Source organism: Chenopodium album, chromosome 25, assembly GCF_948465745.1.
Source record: "Chenopodium album chromosome 25, dcCheAlbu1.1, whole genome shotgun sequence".
Taxonomy (NCBI): Eukaryota; Viridiplantae; Streptophyta; class Magnoliopsida; order Caryophyllales; family Amaranthaceae; genus Chenopodium; species Chenopodium album.
This window is the reverse complement of record NC_137858.1, coordinates 13511081-13534133: the sequence shown is the minus strand read 5'-3', so window position 1 is coordinate 13534133 and position 23053 is coordinate 13511081. Positions and strand designations below refer to the sequence as shown.

The 23053-nt window shown below is 33.5% G+C and overlaps 2 protein-coding genes and 1 pseudogene across 2 annotated transcripts; all 3 read right to left on the bottom strand.

Annotated features, from left to right (window-relative positions):
* Nucleotides 1–917: 917 nt before the first annotated feature.
* LOC145613733 (protein FAR1-RELATED SEQUENCE 5-like) lies at nt 918–2750 on the bottom strand. The gene is made up of 2 exons (XM_081668800.1): nt 2472–2750; nt 918–2024 (listed from the first exon to the last, which is right to left on the bottom strand). Exons 1-2 carry the CDS (start codon nt 2748–2750, stop codon nt 918–920), a joined length of 1386 nt encoding a protein of 461 aa, XP_081524926.1.
* A 3146-nt stretch (nt 2751–5896) lies between these two features.
* Nucleotides 5897–7816, bottom strand: LOC145615313 (protein BYPASS1-LIKE-like). The gene has a single exon (XM_081670377.1). It carries the CDS (start codon nt 7456–7458, stop codon nt 6265–6267), a length of 1194 nt encoding a protein of 397 aa, XP_081526503.1. The 5' UTR covers nt 7459–7816; the 3' UTR covers nt 5897–6264.
* Nucleotides 7817–20225: 12409 nt separating this feature from the next.
* On the bottom strand, nt 20226–21848 carry LOC145613732 (putative pentatricopeptide repeat-containing protein At3g15200 pseudogene; annotated as a pseudogene).
* Nucleotides 21849–23053: the final 1205 nt, after the last annotated feature.

Genomic DNA, 23053 nt, shown 5'->3' with positions numbered 1-23053 from the left:
TATACCAAACTCGATCTTCAACAATGTGTTCAGTCAAGTTATTAGAAAGTTTGTTTCTACGAATCTCACTCACATACATTACGCGACTGCACTCTCTTTGCACCTCCTTGAATTTGGCATCCGTGTACACTTTCTGGAATACCAATTCTGCTGGAAAGTCACTATATGCTTGTCGAACATACCTCTCATTATTGTCATCAGCCCTTTTCTCACTAGTAGATCTAACCTCCAAGGCATCGACATACCGCTCAACAAACTCAGACAGCAATGTGTGCCTGCTCAGGTATCCATCAAAAAACCTATGAATACTCTCAACACGCTGCGTTGTTTTCATGCCAGCCCAAAACAAGTGCTTCAGATATACAGGAACCCACATCTGACGCTCCTCATACAACCCTGTCCATTACATTTTACTATAATTAATCACAATGTATGTAGGGCCTTGTTCAAACCAGAAGGTCGTCCACATTGGACACACCCCACAAACACAACAGAACAGATCACAGACACCACAAACCACAAACCAAAAAAGGTACAGCCATAACAGAAAACAAATACAATAACACAGCAAACAACAACACACAAAAGCCATTAAAAGGTCTCTATAAAAAAGCATTTACAGAAAACTTCCTCCTACAAATAAAAAGGTCATCTAATAATAGCCAAAACAAAAGACAGGACATAGATTAAACAACAATACATATCCAGTTAAATATTCAATGACTTTAATACAAAAATAGGATCAAACCTGTTAGCCATTCATCAGATTCTAATTCATGTTTCTTGATCACTGCTTGCCAATTACTCTCAAACTCTTCAGAATCTGGACTGTCATAAATTGCATTCTCCAGGTCCTCATGCATAGCTGGATAATTAGGGAGCTTGCCCAATTTCTTGCCAAATTTCTTAGTAATGTGCTAGATGCACCATCGGTGAGTGCTTTCCTTCATGGTGACCTTCAACGCTTTCCTTATTGCCGGGTCTTGATCAGTGAGAATACCAATGGGCTTTTTCTCCCCCATACACCGCAGCCAGTTTGAGAAAACCCACTCAAAAGTTTCTGATGTCTCACGGGATACCAGTGCACATCCAAACAAAATTGTTTGCCCGTGGTGATTGACCCCAACAAAGTTACAAAATGGTAACTTGTATTCGTTCGTAAGGTATGTGGAATCAAAAACCACTACGTCACCAAATTCCTCGTAGGCAACCCGACTCCTTGCATCTACCCAAAGTACATCTTGTAGACGCCCAAACTCATCAACACGATACGTGTGGAAAAAATTAGAATTATCATCTAACATTCGCTTAAAGTAAGCAAACATGGCCTTTGTATCGCCCTCCTCAAACTGCTCCTTTCTTTTTCTCGCCACTTCTTCGTGAAGATCTTGCTGTGTGAATTGCATGTTGTCCCTACCATTTCTTTGTCGAGCCATACAGTTAAAAATCTGAGCTACTGGAACTCCAGCTCTCCGATCATTCAACAATTGTTGCACCAAGTGGGGATTATCATTGAGGAACTTTTTCCTAAACTTTGTAATGTTTTTGGACTTGCTTGGAGTAGGGTTGTGACCGGCATGTTCAAAATGCACCCTCTTAATTAACCAGTCACCGTCCTTATTCACGGTGGCATTCAATTGTACAGCACAATCCACTTTTTTGCTCTTCCTTTTTATCAACACTTCTTCACAAATTTGAGAATCACTCACAAATGTAGACCCAGTTTTCTTCCTCTTCCTTCCTGGCAAACCGTAGCATTCACAAGTCCATGTCACGTTCCTCTTATCCTTTGCATTCGCTCCTTTCCCTATTGTTGCTCCACACGACCGGACTACTCCAAAACCTTCCTGCTTACCATAATTCCTGAAATACTCATCATTTTTTTGCCAACTATCAAACACCATTCCAACAGTGGGAGGGGGAAGTGAAATCTCCACATTCGCAAACTCTTCAACCTCCACACTTATGGCCACACTACACTTTCCTTTAGTAGGAGTTTTATAAGACTCTTCCCCAACATTCACCTAGATTCATTAAAATAATTAAAACCTATATTCATTTAAATAATTAAATGAAGTGAATATAATAATTACTGCCATGATTATTATATATCAGCAATAAATGACAGAAAATAATGATTAATAAAATACTGATGATTCAGCAATAAATCACAACACCCAAGTCCTACATTCCCAAACAGATTGATTCTTAACAAATATTTAATAGAATATTCTATCAATAAATAACCCATCCACCATAAACAAACAATCAAAAACACCACAATTCAGAATTCCATGCTTAAACGCCAATCATCGGTAAAATCAATCCCAAATGTGCATAAAATCAAGCCTTAATTTCAAGCCCTAACTCGACAGATTTTGTAATTAACACCCACAACAAATACACAGCTCAACAAAGAAAAATAGATATACTAACGACCGACATAATAACAGAACAATCGAAAAAGTTACCTCCTTTAGCAATTCTTCAATTGCAGCAGCACGAGCTTCGTCTTCAATTGCAGCAGCACGAGCTTCGTCTTCGGCAACACAGTCTTGCTCCTCTGAACCACCGACAATAACGACTTCCTCCTCTAAATTTCCGACATCACCGACTCCCTCTGCTGGAATACCTTCGACTTCCTCCGCAACGAAAACGTTCTCCCCTGCTGCCCATTGTCCTGAACCACATTCAACCTCTATACAATTTTGTAAAAATGGATCATCCAATATTAACATCTTCCTTGCCATTTGGACTCATATAGAATTTCACTCTCAAATTTTGAAGGAGTTGAGGGGGGAAAGTATGGGAAGTCAAACCAGGGGAACGAAGAACAAAACCTAAGTGTGAGGAAGTCATAAAGAGAGTCAAAAAGTGTTTTTCGTATACGTATAAAAGTATAATACGCTTTTAACAAATACCTCCAATTCTCTTTTTTTTTTCCACATTTCTTCTGAACCCGTAATGCTTTTTTGGGCCCCTCCCGTTACTTACCCACCCCGTTTCCAATGTTATGCATTTCTAAATGCATAACTTTCCTCCATTTCTACTTCCTCCAGTAATCCATAAGCTATGAACTATGCATGCTTCCAAATTACGAGCAATAATAATATTAATAAAATAATCAATAACTTTATACTAAAGGCGAAATCAGGAGTGACGCATGTCATCTCCTGGTTAAAAATTTTCCTGCCAAAAGTTATTTTTTTTTTTATTTTAATTTTTTTGGCCAAAGCTTCTTAGAGAAGTTTTTAATACTAGTACAAACTAATACAATAATGTTTCACTTACTATTTGATAAGAATATTCCATTTGTACATATTCAAGTAAAGATATTACGAGTATTTTTTTTATTACAATATTATGCAATAATAGTTTTCTATCTATAACTTTGTAATGTAACCAAATTTTTGGGAGAATTGCTTTCAAAAAAAAAAAAAAAAAAAAAAAAAAAAAAAAAATTGGGAGAATTGGTTATGGGATTTTACCAGAAATGTTAAATTACTAAGTGTGATTATCACTCTAACACTCCAACGCAATTGATGGTACTCGTAAAATATAATTAATTTCATTTCTTTAATTACTTATGTGGTATATTTTGATAAACGGGTTTGGGCCACCCAAGACAATTGTCCACTTTATCTGATCAAGGAAGTTCCACTTCAAAACCATATGGCAATGAGGGGAGTAGAGCCTTAGTCTTATAAAGTGGACACAACTTTCTTATTTCTTCAATGTGGGATACACATGCCAATACAAACTTCTCGCTTATAAACTCAACCAATGTGGGACAACACACCACTCACATGTGGGTTTTCTCATGGGTTCAACACTCCCCCTCACATATGAGTTGTATATAATATTGGCCTAGATCACAACACAACTTAATCTGGCTCTAATACCATGTTAAACTCAAGAATATTGTGGTGAAAACGGCTTAACCTTTACATTGATAATAATCACATATATATACACAATATAATAGGAAACCTAACTTGTCTAAAACTCCTAACAAGGTAAACTTAACATAAATACAATATTAACAAATATAACAAAACCGGCTCTAATACTCCCCCTCAAGTTGGAGCATGCAAATCGCGAATGCCCAACTTGCGTAATAGAAAACCAAACCGGCTCTAATATATTATGTGTTTTATTTGCTAAGTTAGTCACAAGCTTACAAATTAGATTAATGTACAATAAATATTGATACTATGATGGACATAAAAAAAATCCCTAAAAAAATAAAATTGATGTTACCTTTAATGATAATCACCTTATCAAGTTGTTCACTTCACAAAATACATTTAAAGAATTTATCACTTATAAATACTTCTTAATATATGTACAAAGATAATTAAAGAATATATATATACACGAGGTAATACATCTATGTACGCACTTAGCATCCTATAATGAGTTGTTGACTCTTGTCAAATCTTGCATTGAAACATGAATGATTCAATTGATAGAAATGATAAGATTTGGAAGAGTAGTTAACGTAAAAAATGTGTAAGATGGGGATGTTTTGCTTGCTTGACTAGGATTGTGAAGATCGAGTGTAATTAAGGAGTAATCTTTATTGTTTAATTACGTTTCTAATACTTACAAATATTTATTGCCTGCTTCTTAGGAGACAACTACTCCAAACACACAGCCTGGCCTCACTCTTTCTCATGTAAATTCTACATTTTTTTTTTTTTTTAATTTTGTTTTTTCTGATTTTTAAGCCATTACAATAAGAAATCCTGTTCCAAAGCTTTGTCTTTTGGCACAACGGACAACACCACAAGGATTGCGGCCTCCCCTACATAATACTCTCTCCATTATAAAATAAAATAATTTTTTGATAAAATATAGGTTTTTTTTTTTTTTTATTTGATTTGATTAACAATACGTAATACTGAAATGATATTTAAAACATACTTTCAAATGATTTTGAGTTGTTACGAACAAGATCGAAGAGTATAAAGATATTCAAGTTCTAGTCTTGGATGAACTCTAACATGTTTCCGTATTACAGATTTACAGAGTTTGTGACTAATAGTCAGTTACATAATGAAGAAAAGAAATAGAGTCAAAAGAAAACAAAAGAAGGATGTGGAGTAGGCTTGATGGTAGCACTCCCATCTCGTAACCTCGAGGTTACGGGATCGATCCTTGCCCCCAGCATATGCTGGAATTTCCCCTGCCCCCGATGTGACAATTCCAGACATCAGGTATGGAGATATCTGGCCAAATTTTATTCAAAATTGTGAGAAGTGCTTAAAAAAAAAAAAAAAAAAAAAAGAGAGAGAGAGAGAGAATACAATAGGCAAGATATTGGTAAACAGATGAAGACAAAGAAATAAGTGTACAATAATTTAGTCATACAAATCATATACTACTTGGCTTACTTGCATATTCTAATTCGAGGCATGTATTGTACATTTGAACTTGTATGCTAGTAGTATGTTAAAAAATTTCATATGCAATTGCTTCTTTTTTTTCGCCCCTCGTGAGGAGGGGTCCTAAATCCTAATTCATGTAAACTTAAATATGAAATGAATACCTACAATCTGGTATCTAGAATTGCTGCTTGATTTGCTTCAAGCTAAACTACATTGAATGTTAGTGCACAAAACCAACAATATTACAATTGAACTATGAGTAAAATGATTCAGTAAAGTCTAAAGGTTATTTTTCTCAGCTTTCTTTTTGCTTTTTTTTTTTTTTTTTTTTTTTTGGGCAATTTTTCTTTCTTCTTACAGAAGTTAAGTATCCAATATCCATAATCCCAAGAAAAAAGAAATCCTAAATACACATGTAAAAAAAAAAAAAAAAACACTAATTTTTTAAAAAAAACTACAAATTAAAAATGAAAAAAAAAAAAAAAATTAAAAAGAAACAGTCAAGATTGAAGAACAACATTGTTCAACTACAACCCAGAAGCAAAAACCCTGTCTGAAACTCTGGATTATACAAACAGCAACAGCATCCTGACAGACTACAGATAATCCCAGCAACAACAGCAGCTGAATTATGGATCAAGAAGATCCCAACTTTTTTTTTTTTTTTTTTTTTTTTGTTTTCTTAATCTACACAATTATATTTGAAATTTGATGCTGATCACAATCATAAATACAAGACACATTCATCATTTTCTAAATCCATATATTTCTTGGTAAAGCAGCATCAATGTTGATTTTGCAAAACCAAAAACTCCACAACACAATGTATTCCATCTAATCCAATGTAGTCCAATCTATCGAAATCAGTCGATTTTCATTCAGAACTCCCTGCACGACCCAACGAATCGAGCCCTTCAGTTCGACTCCTAACAATCCGATGAAACACCTCTCTGACCTGCCTCTCCAAGGGGTATAACCCTTGCTTCAGAGTCTCAAAAACCTGCTTCAGCTCCTCCACTCGTTGCCTAACCTCGGCCTCCTTCTCCTCAGACAAAGGAAACTGCAACGAATCGAGTAATTCATTCATCTGTCGAGTCCATTTCTCAGTCTGATAAATCTCCTTCAACAATCCACAGGCATTCTTCCTGTCCTTCTTCTTACTCTCCTCCAAGATCCTCTCATGAATCGACGAAACCGGGGGTCCCCAAATGAACTGTCTAGGGATCGAAAAATGGGTCTGCAGCCCCCGGTCCTGGCAAGGAATTGCAGCTACTAATGCCCACATTACCAATAACAACACACAACTCATAGTATAAACAGCAACAGCAAGTCCATTTGTAGCCATTACATCATTAGCCCTCGGAGCATTGAGGTTGTACCCCATTGCTTGGAGCTGTCTCGAGGCCGACCACGACCTCGAAACGCTCCAAGATAATGACCGGAAATGTCCTATATTCTTTTGATGATCCTTTCCACCACCACTACTACCATTATTCCTGCCAAATGACCGATTTCTATGCGCTAAAGCCGCATTCGATTCCTTCTCATCTAACATACCAATCAAGAGATCAATCAAAGCTTTTTTTGCCCTGCGAATTTGACCTTCACCTAAACTCTTATGATTATCAAGAGCACAAATCACAATTTCCAATAATTTCTCCCATTGTCTAACCTGTTCAATTCCATCTCTAATTGCATTACAAACATCAAGGGCTTTAACACTTCTTTCATAAAATTCACCAATTAAACGGTCCATTGGTGCTCGATTCAAATACCCTTTATTATTAAATAAAACAATACGAAATTCTTCTTGACAACAAATGAAAACATCTAACAAATTACGAACCCAAGAAAGAGAAAGTAGCTCATCTGAACCTGCTGATGATAACTCATTGAATTGCTCTGCTACTTGTTTTTGAAACGTTTCGAGCTCGAATTCTTGATTTGTTGGGTCATGTGAACCCTCCATTGTTGAATGAACTTGACCTTGATCACGTCTTATACTCAAAATCGAACGGCCGAAATTCGTCAACGGACTTCCTGAACCTTGGTAATCTGTTGCGGGCATTTCTCAGAGAAAATACCCACTAATTTTTTTGATTTGGGTATCAATGAAATTCAATCAATGACCAAAAAAATGAGATTTTTGGAGAAAATATGAAGTACCCAGATACAAAAAGTTCATCAAAATCTAATCTTTTGCCGGCATTTCACAAATTTTTTGATTTGGGTATTGAAAACATTGCAAAAAGATGTCTAAAAATTGTGAAAATTGGAGAAATTAAGAAATACCCAGAAAAGAAAAAATGGAGAAAAATGAAAAGAGAGGTTGAAAATGAAGAAAAGATTGAAGATCGCAGAAAATTTAGGAGAGAGAAAATGGGGGTGGGGTGGATGAGAGAACCCTAAGGCAGAGAGGGTGGAGTTATATGAGGAGATGAAGCACCGCGTTTTATGGGTGGGGAGGGTGATTTTTTTTTTTTTTTTTTTTTTTTTTTTTTTTTTTTTGTAAGAAGAGCCAAAATTAGGAAATGAATTTTTACTGTGTTAAGTAGGCTGTTAATGGTGGTAATATGAAATTAGGAAGGTTAATTAATTAATTAGTGGAGGCTTAAAATTAAGGAGGAGAAAAGGGGTAGGACGCACTTTATTGGACACGCTACTCTACACGCCTTGAACACGTCGTTACTCGTTTGCAAAGAACAAGTAAACGGGAGAAAATGGAAGGATATATTTTGCAATAATATTTGGTGGATTGTGTTACTACATTCGTTTCGATTTTAAAAGTTTTTACACAAACTTTTTAAAAAATGGGGTGTATTGTACATCCATTATAAAGATAGCTAAAAGTGATAAAAAGTTACCTCTGAAATGAATAAAAGTCACCCTAATATGTGTAAAAATAACTCAAATTCAAATAAAATTATCTACACTCTATTAGTAAAGAATCACATTTTAAATGGCAAAAAATCAATTATTAGTGATTGAATGTATTTAAATTACCTTTATTAAACTTTTGTTGTTGTCTATTTATATAAAAATTGTACTGTATTATGTTTAAAGTTACCCAAAATAGGCAAAAAGTTACCATAAAATTAGCTAAAAGTTACCTTTATACTGCTCGATGTACACTAATATTAGTGTAAACTGGATGTATACAAAAGTTTTTGAAGTTTTTAATACATTCTCATAATGAAACTTTGAGCATTATCTCTAATTATAAATTTGTAGAAATTTAAAATTTGTATTAAGACAAATCTAACAATAATTCACATAAATAATTAACACAAAATATATCACCGTGTGATCGGGGTTATTTGATTAGGGTCACTCGCCCGATTATAGGTTGTTCGGTTATGAGTGACTTGGTCAAGGGTTACTCGAATGGTCATGGGTTACCCAGTCAGTATTTTGGTGTGTTAGGTCTGCTAGCCGTCCATAGGATATAGTCAGCCATACACAGAACGTGTTGAATAAATAATACTTTTTATATATAAATTTAAATGATGGTGAAAGTGTTAGTAAAAAATTGGTTTAAGTTTTGTAACACTTTTGAAAACATTTTCTTCAGCTTTTTCAGTTCGGTTTAATTCAGTTCAGCTCCAATAAGTTCAGTTCAGTTTCTAATTTCCTTCTCTCATGCATAAACAATTCATTTATACTCTATTTAGTTCAGTTCAGTTCAGTTCAATTCAGCTCCAATTAGTTTAGCTCAGTTCAATAAATCAAAACAAGCCCTAACTTTGTAGATGTATGTTACTCCCTCCATTTTTTTAGTTGTTACATTTTTTTAGCAACCTACTACATACAATTAAATACTCCCTTTGTTTTTTTAGTTGACGTCGTTTGACTTTTACACTATCCACACACTATACTTTGACTCGCTTGTTTGATTTATAGATACGATAAAATATAATCATGTGAGATCGTGTTTGAATCGTCTATATGTATATTTTATTATTATCCACTTTTTATAGTTTTAAAATGTTGATAATTGAAGTTATTAAGCGTTAAAAATATGCGTTGACAAGCGTGATAATAGAAATGTGTTAACTAAAATAAAAGAGGAAATATTACTCTATATATCTTTCTTTTTTCATGGTTTTCACTAGAGGGGATCAAAGGTAGCCCGGCCCGACCTGATTTTGGGCGAGTTTTGGGAAGATGTTTCGGCCCGAAAATTTAATTTATGGATAGGTTTGGGAATGCGTTTTTATGCATATTTAGTTGACTTTTTTTAAGCCTGACCCAGAAATGACCTGAAAAGCCTACACGGCTCGACCATTTGGGCAGGTCTGGGCACAGAAATTTCGGCCAAAGCTTAGCTCAGCCGGCCCAATGATCACCTCTTGTTTTCACACACCTTCACTATTACTTTTATTAAATAAATTAAACTATTGTGTAGTCCGAGCGTTACACTGTGTTGCTACTTTAATTAAACCTTGTGATTATATGTATTTAATCTTTTTAATGTGTTTTTTTCCCTTTTTTTGGTGCTGGTGATTTGCAATTATGTATATTAATTTTTATATTTATAACATGGTTGCTAATTGGCTTAGGCCCCGTTCTTTAGAGCTTCTCACCTCAGCTCTGCCCTGCCCTGCTCTGCTTGAAAATAATAATTAATATTAAATTATTACAATATTAATTAATATTTAGTATTAATAGTAATAAATATGTAATGTTAATGATTGTAATAATAGTAATTAATATTTAATAATAATAATAATAATGAATGTTTAATAATAATAATAATAATAATAATAATAATAGTAATAGTAATAGTAATAGTAGTAATAATAATAATAATTATAATAATAATAGTAATAATAATATAATAATAATAATAACAACAATAACAAAATAGTAATAATAATAATTTAATAATAAAATAATAATAATTTATTAATATAATAATAATAATAATAAAATCTGCTCTGCTCGGCTCTGCTGACTCCTATTCTACTCTGCCCAGAAGCTCAAAATAACAGTGCCTTAGATGGTTAAATAACCATCTTTCCTACGAGAGGTTAAGTTTTCGAACATCTAGCCTTATGTTTTTATATGGAGTAATAAGAACGTGGTAAAATTAAAGGTTGAATGAGTGGTGATGTGGCATAATGAGAGGTTGAGTAGGTAACGTGGCGTAAGTGAAAGAGTCTACGTGGCACATATACTTTCTTAAGAACACCTTTTAATATATTGGATGTTATTTGATTTGTCTCAATGATTAGATCATTAATATTCGATTGTAATATACATACTAAGGGCCTGTTCTCATTAACTGAACTCAGCTGAACTGAACTGAATTGAACTGATATGAATAATTTATAAGAGAAGGAATTTGGGAGCTGAGCTGAACCGAGTTGAACTGAACTGAACTGAATTGAATTTCAACGTAAGAGAATAGGGCCTAATATGCAAAATTATAATGATGGTCAAAGTAATGCATTGACAAACAATTACAGTCACAATTCAATAGAAAGAACTTTTAGGAACATAAATACTCCCTCCATTTTATTTTTTCAAGTATTCATTCTAACCGACACATTATTTAGGCGCTTTAATTGACATTAATATAATAAGATAAAGTGGGATAATTAGGGTATTTTTTTTAAAAAAGTAAAGTAATAATTTATTGAATAGTAATAATATCAATGCGTTTATTGTCGCTCATATAAACTCCTTGTTTCTCTTTTATAGGCCAGTCTCAGATGATATTTTACTTTATAATTTTTCCCCTATCCCTCCTTCATTTTAAGTAGCGATTTTATATTACTTTTCAATTATACATGTTTTATGCAATAGAATTGCAAGAAGTTTATATCATAAATAAATAGATAACAACAAAGATAGAGGTTTTACCTGCAATTCATACTCGACATGTCTTCAACTCTTCATTTGAATGCTGCTCTTAACTAAATTTGTTTATCTAATTGTATATCTTAGCGTAAGAGTTCATTATGCAAAAATGCACCTTGCTATTATGAGTAGTATATTAAATTCTATTATAACAATCATGAGAAGTATTAGGTCGTCATAGCAAGTCTGGTCAACAATTTTATGTGAAATTATTTTAACCCAAGAAAAAGAAGAAAAATAAAATTAAACACTAATCTTGGGGCATAATGCTACTTAAAGTAGTGATTTTACCTTAAGTAATATTTATCTAAGAATCTAAGATTATAGTTTGTTCGGAAATTTTTATTTTTTAAAAAGAAAATTTTTGTACCCAATGATGATTTACTATGAGAAAAATAGTAAATATATTTCATTTCGATTCAAACACGTAAATAAGTTAATAAAATACCACAAATACGTACGTTGTCGCTTTTCTTTCCCGTCTACCAAACGTAAAAAAAAAAATGTCAATATCAATATTAATATGTTGAGCAGTATGTCAATAAGCACCATTCGTCATTATGCGTGCAAATTAAACCCAAATTATTAATCTAAACAACATTTTTTCAAAGAAACAATATCACCATCAAATTATATTAAAAAATTGTTCAAGTACTTCTTGGTTGGATAATTGCATTTTTTAAGCCGTAGTAAGAAAAGGGTATCCCTTTCATTACGTCATGAAATATGAAAAGGATAGAGTTTAATATAAAAACGATGGCATATAATAATACAAGCAATTTAATTTATACACCAAATATCGACGAACTATCAAAATCATAACTTGGATATTAAAAATTTAAAATAGATGATTAATTGTTTATTAGAAAAACAATTCTATCTACATCAAGCTCTTAAACATTTTATTCTCACATACTAACTTAATGTATTATGTATGTATGGTATGTATGTAAGTATGGCTTATAACGTGGAGACAATTCTTAAACGTGCAAATATGTAGCTTTTCACACGTCTCTTAATATTAAGACTTTGATGAGACAATGTTCAACCATATTCACCTAACTATGTGGAGGCATGCATGGAGGGATGCCAAAATATACCCTTAAAATTTGTTCTATTCATCATGTATTATAAACTTATAATAATAACTTAATTATTACCGTCATAATTAAATCAGGTTAGAAGAGATCAAATTAAAAAAAAAAAAAAAAAAAACTCCACATCAAACTAATAAGTGAGTCTAAAATACTTTGTTCAAAATGTAATGAACATATATTAGGTGAAAAAACACACCACATCAAACTAATAAGTAAGTCCAAATCACTTTGTTTTGAATGTAAAGAACAAAACACTTTGTTTTAAATGTATAGAACATATATGTTTTGCATATTATAGTTCTTTATCGAGACAATATGCCGAGTAATATATTTTTAAAGATAACATACAGGTTAGATTAGGTATATATGTCTTTTCACAAGACTATGACTCTTAGTATTATACTACTACGTATATCAAAGGATAACAACTTAATAAATACAGAATAATTATGATACATACATTAGCTAAATATCTTTTCAAAATCCGAGATAGAATGTATGAAGTAGTTTATTGTTAAAAATAGATTGAGTATGTTGTTGAACCATTGACAAGAAGCAACCCATGTAATGGCAAAGAAAAATAAGTATGCAATGATTAGTTTCTCATTTGTGGAATTCAATGAAAGATAAGTTGCAGGGTAAGGATTTGAACCCTTGAAAGACCCAGCTGCTTATGGATGATATATATAAGAAATTGCATACTAGCCTTCTTCAATAAGTAGACTTGTTCTTGTCACGTGTATAAAGAAGCTAAGCTAATCACATAGCGTTGTAGCTTTACTCTTTCTTTATTAATAATAGGTTACAATACTGAGAGAAGACTGCCTTAACGTTTCTATCATTCTATGTGTCTTTTCTCTTTATTACCAAAATCATTTCGAAGAAAGATCACTAACTTAGCAATGTGCATCAAGTACTTTAATTTCTAAGAACTTCAAAAGTGAACTTTAACTTATTTTGTTCCCCAAGAGGTTACTTGCCTTTTGATTCGATTGACTAAAGTTGCACTAATTGGCCTGGTCCTCTAAAACGTACTTCTACCATTGATATATATAGGAGTAGATGATTTTTAGGGACCTTTTCCATGTAATAATCCAAAAAAGGGGAGCCTTGAGCCTTCAAGAGCCACTATTACACTTCGTAGGACTATATGAGTGTGGGATGCTTTGGCCACAAAAATCTATTTTGTTCCATTATGTTTTGTGTGGCGTATGAGTGTTTAAATTTATGTAGGATAGGAACCTCAGCATTAAAAAACAAAAACTAAAAAGAACAAAAGTCTTTTTTTGTAGGAAGGAAAAAAAAAAATATATTAGTGTATGGAATTGTAGTGTTTGGATATTTTTTCTTTAAAGTGTCTTGAGATTTGAGGAATGGATTTGAAAAGAGCCATGTTAAAAGTCTCGCTCTTAGCTTGCATGTTAAAAAACAAAGGATTCAAAGAGAACATTATATACTATACAAAAGAGGTAGCAAACAGATTGTTCAGTTCAAACCGAGCCTAGATATGTTTGAATGAGGAAGCTTATTGGCCGAGTACTAGTCATGTTCGGATAAGGAGACTTTCGTGTCAGTTGTACTGTCATGTATAGGTTGTATCTATATGAGTCATATTAGTTTCATAGCCTATTTTGAGAATTAAATCATTTTCAGCTTATTATGTTTGATTTTTGCCAAAATGGTTGTTGTCAAGTCAATTTAGCTCATCTTGTTTGAGGTATCATTTGAGTTAGGATTCAACCGATTTTGAATCATTCAATATAATTAGGTCTGAGTTCAATTTTAGTTAATATAGCTACAATACATATACATCTAATAAACCATGTATGAATTTACTGATAATAATAATACCATTAGCCATGCAACTTATTGTCTTATTCCATATATATATTTATATATATATGTGTGTGTGTTTTACCATCACTAAATTGCTTAAAAACATGGTTATGAATAAAAGATACAATTTTAATCATGTAAATCATGGGTGTTTTGGAGACAACTGTGTTTTGTTTTTATAACATGGTTATTTAGACAATTGTCATTTGTACTCCATAGTTATTACTGCCTCTCTATTCATTCTTTATTACTATGATTATTGTTCTTATCAATAAATTTAGAAAACAAGTACGAGTACTTAGCAATTAAGGTTTGTCTAAAAATATGTGGTTGACTTAATAAATAAAAATTAAAATAGTGCACATCAATACTACTCTAACAAGGTAATGGATGAAGTAGGACAACCACATCAAGAGTAAAGACCAATTGAATCAACCAAGTGAGTGACATACTTTTGCCAAGTGTTAGGTTGAATGATCATATCATACCAAATTGAGGTGCAAATCAAATTAAGCTTCATAATAAATAATAAATAATAAATAAATAAATACTCTATAAATAAATATGTTATTAAATACTTAGATAATTAAGTAATAAATCCCAAAAAAAAATGTTATCATATGCTTTGCTGTTGCCTGTTGGGCAGCATATGATTTGATTGGATTAATGAGCTCAACATTAGATATTGACCCTACGTACGATGGCCTTATGACACCCACTATTGGTCCACACAATTATTTGCGATTCATAGAAGCTACAAAATTTCATGAATTTTGACTTTTAAAGAACAAAAAAAAAAAGAGGGCATAAAATTCTGTAAAATAATATTGGCAAGCCATGTAAAAAGGATCAGATTAGACATCACTAAGACACTAACTATTGAAAGCAACTTCCTATTTCATACCAACGTTCCATTTTTTTTTTATAAGGCAGGTGTTGTCTTGCGAATCAACTTTGGTTATTCATCGATTTATTGTTTCTATATACACATGATGTATGCATAGTTCAAAAGTGTATCTCTTAATTCTAAAGAATTATGTAGTACTACATTTTATTATGTTAGTTTTGTAATTCATCTAATTTGTGTAGAGTTGGAAAATAAGGTGAGTGTTAAGTTTGTATCGATCTTGTATATAATATGTTGATTCTTCTCAACCCTAATTCGACCTTTTTAAATATATGAATCAGCAACCATCTACACTAACCCAAGTATGTTGTATATAGCTCCCTCAACTCGTTTGATAACTCATTTTCTTCATGCACATATTAACATAAATCAAACAAATTAACATAATAATTTATTCACTCACTTTATCAATACAATTACAAATGTCAACATTTTAATGAGAGTATATAAAGTGATCATGAGCTTCAATTATTAGCATAATCTTTTGGTTGAATTGATCCCATAACATTAAGCTAGTATGACTATAATGATTAGAGTTCAATTCTCATCTATTCTTCCCTTCCAAGTGAAATATTTTGCGCTGGGCATGCGAGAGGCCCATATTGCATCTACATTTTAAGTTCATCTGATGTGAGGAGACTTGATAATATAAAAACTATACTATCCAAATCTTAAACCATCGGTTTAAACTTTTGGCTGAATTGGTCATTTAACCTGATATGAAAAACCTACATGACAAAAAGGTCACGAGTTTAAATCTCATCCACCCAACTTTTAAGTGGAAAAACTCCAAGTATGAGGAGGGGTAGGTCATGTTAGCTTTTGTCATCCCTAATTTTGCTGACTAAAAACAAATTCAAAAAGTCTTGATATCTACTTATCATAAAATTAAATAAAATGAAAATAGTTTGGTAGTTTTTTTTTTCCCCTATTTTTTTATTTGATTTGGAACCCAAGAACAAAGCAACAACAAAAAAACAAAAAGGAAATTTTGCATTTAACCACCTTTTAAATCTTTTTTTTTTGCAAAAAACCACCTTTTTAAAAAAATATTGCTAAAAACCACCAATTTTAGAAAAATCATTGCAACTTACCACCAACTACCGGAAAGTGGATGTTTGACCAACCGTTCCGGCGTTGACCTAGTCATGTGCGTGGCACATGACTCCCCCCCCTTTTTTTCCTTCCTTTTTTCTGTTCAGATTTCTCCTTTCTCCTCCTGTACGTGGTTCCTCTTTCTTTCTCTTCTCTATTCATCCTCCATGGTAGATTATTGCTGCTACTTTTTTTTTTTTTTTTTTTGTTTTTCTCTTTCTCTTTCTTCTCTGTTCATCTTCTTCTTCTCTTATCTAGTAATTGAATTCATTTAATTAAAAAAGAATTCAATTTTCCCCTTAATTCTCCCCCCAAAGAATGATAATTTATCTTTCAATTTCCCTCTTTTCCTCCTTAGTTCCGATTCCCTTCCTTCCCTTGTCGAGTCACAGTCCATTTTCTCCCTCATCGAATCGCACTCTTAGATATGGGGTTTCTGAAAGGAAGTGTGTTATGATGGTGGGTTGTTCTTGGATGGTTCTTGCGGTTGAGTTGGTTTTAAGGTTGGGTGGGTTTTGCTATGAAGGCGGGGTAAGTGGGTAGTGGGCTACATGTGAGAGGGGATTGTGGGTGGTGGGTGTCTCGTGGTTGGTAGACAAATTGAAGCGGCAACAATTAACAATAATTAGGGTTTTGAGTAATAAGAATTGAAGTAGCAGCAACAACAACAATCAACAATGGAGGGAACAAAAATAATGATAGATAAAGGAGAAGAGGGAAATCGAAAGAACAGGGAAAAAGGGGAACCATTGGAGGAGAAAGGGGAAATCGAAAGAGAAAAGGAAAGAAAAGGGGGGGGGGGGGGGGGGGGGAGGGGGGTCATGTGCCATGCATATGATTGGGTCAACGCCGGAAAAAGTGGTCAACATTTACTTTCCGGCAGTTGGTGGTAACTTGCAACAATTTTTCTAAAATTGGTGGTTTTTAGCAACATTTTTTTTTAAAGGTGGTTTTTTGCAAAAAACAAGATTTAAAAGGTGGTTATATGCAAAATTTCCAAACAAAAAACACAACAAAAGCAACACTAAGCGAAAGGCTATGCAACAACATGACACCCTCGTAGCCAACATCACATAGCTCAATCCCTCCAATAAAATAGCACAAAGGCCATCCGAGACCGCCTCAAACACTACCAACTTTTGTTTCCCGCCGTGCTGCTATATTTTGTTACCCCCGTCGCGTCGCCCTATTTTCTTCCTGATGCCCGTGGGTGTGGGATTGGTGGTGATTTTCTTTTTTCCTTAAGCATTTGTAAATTATGATTAATTTTTTGGTAGTTGTACAAAAATCAACACAAACTTATTGTTTATAATTAGTCTTTATTCTAGACTTCTAGTAGATACTAGAATTACCTAATTCTAAATTTTCTAGTTTATTTAACAATAGCCAAAAGCTTAAAGTTATCATTGAGGGATTGCCAATAATTAGAAGCATTACATCCTCAATGCTAAAACGAATACCCTCAAAAATTGGAACCAATAATAACATATTCACCTAAGAAGGAGTGAAAGTTTAGCCAACTCCAAAGTGTAGTTCAAATTTTCAACTTTTTTTATACTAATTGAAACACGAAGCCCACCAAATCCAGCCCATTACTAGATTTATGTACCCTTAAAATATGAAGAAGGATTTTGCATATTTCAACTACTCATTGATTAGGATTTTATATACAGTACATTGTACATAATCCTTCAAGTGTTTGATAAATCAACACAAACTTATAAAATAAGATATCAACACATTTCAAAAACATCATTGGTTGACAATGACAAATTGCCAACAATAATCTTATTTAAATAACATATCTAAACATGTTCTTCATTGTTAGCGACAAGTTATTTCAAAATAACACAGATCTTGCTTAAATAAATGTCACCGTGCAAACATTTGTATCCTCTAATAACGTATGTTCTAAATTGGATCTAACTTACCGCTAGAATTGTAGTTATAATATGGAGTACCAAATAGTTGTGTATCTTATTGCTTGATTTTAATATTCCATTCGTTTCAAAATAATGAGTACACTTAACCTTTTCACGATTGACAAGGCACACTTTATCATTAAAAAGAAACGGAAAGAGTATTATACAATGTATTTTGAATATAATTTTGTATGGGGCAATCCGGCAATTTGACAAAATATCAAACCCTATGATGTCCAATTATATTTTGTATTTGTATGTTGCCGACGACAGTCGCGACACCTCATCAAATATGAATGCTTAAAGTGCCATACTATAAACCATAATATAATGTGCATAACATGAACATACATGTGGCCTGCAGGGCCATACTTGTGTTTTAAGTCAACTGTAAATTAATGAGCACACACAAATATACAATGATACAGATGAAGGAAGCTCTTGCAATAATGGTCAAATCCTTGGAAACTCGTCCAACAGACATTGCAACATAAACAACAATATCATCCACAAAATTGCTGCCTGAATCACACCACCTAGCAAGAATGTCCCTGTCTTTGGTAGGGCAGTGCCGAAATCAGTAAAGATATCGGTTTATTCCGATCATTGGTAGTTATGGCAAATGATGTTGATAACATATCAAACCCTATGATGTCCCTGTCTAGCTTATATGATCATGCATTCTATACCGAGTAACTTATTATAGACAATATTTGCAGGTCAGTTAACTTTTATGGACAGAAGGAATCATGATTTATTAATGCAACAAGCAGCATAATACAATGACCAAATGCTTATTTACCAGAAGTAGTTCTACAAATTGGAGAAGCAGAGAATCACAGATTAGAATAACAACCAAGACAACCTGGTTGATAAATAGCTTCAACTCTTCAAGGGACTAGTCTACTGTAAGTAGTTGAAACTCGTAAATTAAAATAATTTAGAAGTGATTGTATTTCGAAACAAAGAATTAAGGAGATTTATTTTAGTGCCAAAATACTGAAAACAATACATTAGAAGATTCTTAGCAAGTTGAAACTACATACATGCAGAAGATGGGCACTTAGTTTAGTGAATCCAAGCCAATTTAAGTCTCCTTTATATGAAAAAAACCTCCATGCTTCTGCTCCATTGTCCTCAAAAGACCTGCATGGCAATGTCAATCTCTTTATCAATTGTAGGAACTAGCATGCAATAAAGAAAATGGTCTACTCTCTCATCTCATCAACTGATGACAGTAAACAACTTTGCAAAAGAAACTGAGTACAGAAAATTATTATACACGGACAAAATAAAAGTGATTTATATTGTTTGCCTAATGTTATTCCAGGGCTCTTACGAAAAATGAGTCAAGAATATTTTCTATATGTATCCACATTCATACCAGTAAGCTATCCATATTTATTTTGGTGAATACCAACATCTAGTCCCCTAAAAGGTGAAATATCTGACCTCTTTCCTAACAAAGAAACTTCTTAATGCTTGATTGTAGGTAGCTCTTATGCCTCTCAAAATACATTTACTATTCCATAATCCATACCCCCCACCCAAATAAATAAATAAATAATAAATAAATAAATAACCCACTGCGCCTAGGGGTTGAGAGATTAAGACGGTATCAACCCCAAATGTTGGACAACCTCAATAGTAGAGTCACGGATGACTTGAAATGTATCAAGAAGCTAGGAGATATATGCTATTTCATCAAGTAACCAAGACTTGGTGTTATCATATCATAGATAAGATAAAAACTAACAACTGATAGCCTGCAAACCAACATGCTTCAAATCTGAGATAGCAGTAAAGCATAATTTAATGGAATATCAGCAAAGGTGCCTCAACAGTCAGTAGAAAAAGAATTTAATTGCTTACCAGTTACCAAGCTTTGAGGACCATAGACGATGACTGGGTGTTCAGCTCCACTACAGGCAATAGTAACCATTAAAGGGGTAGAGGCAGCATAAAGAATGGCACCAGCCAAGCCACATATTTTTGTTGAAAGCTCTTCATTCACAGAATGCCCGACATAGTTTCAATTCCTCAAGCTCCAACATAGTACTATATCGGAGGATGAATATACACAACCAAAGAAATGTTCAGCATTGCCAAAGCTTCCTCAACGGGAGAGCAATGTATCCGCGCTCTCTCTTCTAAGCGCATAGCTAGACAATTTAGTATCATTAGTTTTTTCTAAACCTTTCTCCTTCATCTTGATGTTCATAGCATCAACCAACAATTTCGTCCTTGGCTCTAACACCATTCCTTTTGATGTCATTTCTTCGACATAATCCAAAGCATCTTCTATTCTTCCTTGGTCATATCTCCCATGGATCATGACTGTGTAAGATCGCTGATCAGGTCCCATGCCGTCTCTCAACATTTCAGCCCAAGTTGATTGAACATTTTCTTCACAATTCCAATTCATATACAATTTCAGTAGCAAATTATACAAGTCTCCTGTCATCTCGCATCCATTTGATTTCATTCTTTCAAGCAAAGTCTGAACTTCCTCTGGTCTTTTAGTAGATGTCAACAAGTGACAATAAGTCCTAGAATTTGGGGAACAATTTCCACCCTTTTGCTCCATTTCATCCAAGAATTGGAAGACTACCTCCGTCCTCTGAATCTTACACATGTGCTTAATAAGGCAGTTGTAAGTCACCACATCAGGCTCACAGTCTTTCTCATTCATCTCCCTCAATATTCTAATGGCTTTGGGAATCCTTTTCTTAAAACACAGCCCGTCAATGATACTGTTGCAAATCACCACGTCTGGAGTGCAACCCTTCTCCCACATAGCATGTAACAACTTCACTGCCGTACTAATTTTCCCTGACTTGCATAGTGCATTTATGAAAATTCCATATGTTATTTTGTCAGGTTTACATCTAGAGCGGATAATCTCATTCCAAAATCTCTTTGTCTCGCGTAGACTGCCTAGCACACACCAACCATTAAGGATAATATTCCAAGTCTTAGTATCATACTGAAACTCACATTTCTTTGAATGGAACAAAAATTCAGCAGCCTCAACATGTTTGTACCGACACAAAGACATCAAAAGTGTTTGGAAAGCAATTAAATCTTTCTGAAGGCCATACTGCCTCCTCTTATCGAAAAATTCAATTGCATCATCAATCCTATGAGCAGCAGCATACCTATGAACCACAATCCCATACGATCTCTCATTCATGGTTCCTCTCTTCGACATTTCCTCAAATACTTGATTTAGTTCCTGAAATCGCTTGGCCTTCCCCAATATCCCAAGGAGTTCATTGTAAACCCTAGATCCTGGCAAATACCCACTTGAATTATTAGACACCCATTTGAAGAACTGAAATGCCAATTTCCAATCTGAATGAAATCGCCTAAGCACATCAAGCACCAAATCATCACTTAAAGACAGTCCACAATTATCAAGAGCTCGAACAAGCTCTTCATTTGAACTATTTGAGAATTCTTTAAGCAAATTTTGAACCTTGAGAGCAGTCATATCAAAGTTCATTGGTAGCTCTTCAGAATTCATATGAAGTTCATGAAGCTTTATTCTTTGATTACATAAAACTGTGTCTTCTTCAAGGTGAAAAGCACGAAACATGGCCAGGCTGGAGGGAAAACATGGAGGGCAAATGTGAAGAGAATTGAGAAACTGATAATTAGCTACTGCCCCTAGCTTATATTTGAGATCTTGTTGAATAACTCTGCAAATTGTAAGTAAATATCCACGTTGACGATTCATAGTAGTCTCCTTTGAATCCCAACAAGGCCAGCTGACTTCCAAAAAAGCAGTGCTAATGTCTTCTTTATTCACTCAGAGAAAAATAAATCTCCCCAAGATGAACTGAAAGCAGGGTGAGGCAGATTCAATATTACCTTAATCAGCCCAAAAATTTTCTAGTAGTGAGAGATAAGCAGCGAAGACAAACATACTTCTCTAATTCCTCCAGACTCCAGAAACAATACATAAAGCAAACTTTATATGTTAAAAGAAGTATTTACTAGCACTTAATCGACCAATAACCCATGACATTCTCCATTTAAATATATAGAACTAATGAAATGTAAAATAGCATATCCATTAATAATACTCATTTAACTCTTTGTTGAAATAGAAGAGCGCATCAAAGTACAAGACCAATCTAGCAAAACCACCTATCAGATTATATACAAGTCATGGCTGAGTATATACAGGCATAACAACCTAAATTCCATCATTGTTCAGTGTACTTACTCATATTAGTCAGCATGAAGCACATCATAATATGTACATTACACGAGATGTGCAGTTCAGTTGATTTCATTGTCAATCAATTATCATCTCATATTGTACTCAGATTAACCTACAAAAAAAATAAGATTCCAAAATTCTCTTTCATGCAAATTAGTGCTAATTCAGATTAACCTACACAAGAAATGAGCAAAACTAATATGCATTGAGTTTCAAAATTGTCCAAAGAAAATGCCAAATTCCAACAAACTACCTAAAGGTAATTGCTCCGTACACCAATTCGTTGGATTAAGAAGGTAAATAAGCAGTTCAGGTCAGATAATTAGAATCCATTTATCTAAATATTTATTTAATGAATGTTCTCCATTTCTTATCCATTCCTCAAGGTAATACTATCACAGTCACACATTATTTTCATTAGAGAGAATTGATGGCATTGAACAGTTTTGCAGTAGCGTTTTAGTTCTCTCTGCGTCATTGTGCAGTACAACCTAAAAGACATTGACTTGCTGACAAGTCATTTGCATCTTTTATCTCATATCTTTCCCCTTTCCAAACATTTTTACAGTGACATCAACAAGGGATGAAATTTGCTTCCATTTTCTTCCTAATCTTCAAGAATGCAGATTTTTTAAACAAAACATAGGACTTCATAAAACTTCAATTAAGATTACAAGCTCTTCCATGTTTTATTACGATATGCCTAAGAACTAAAA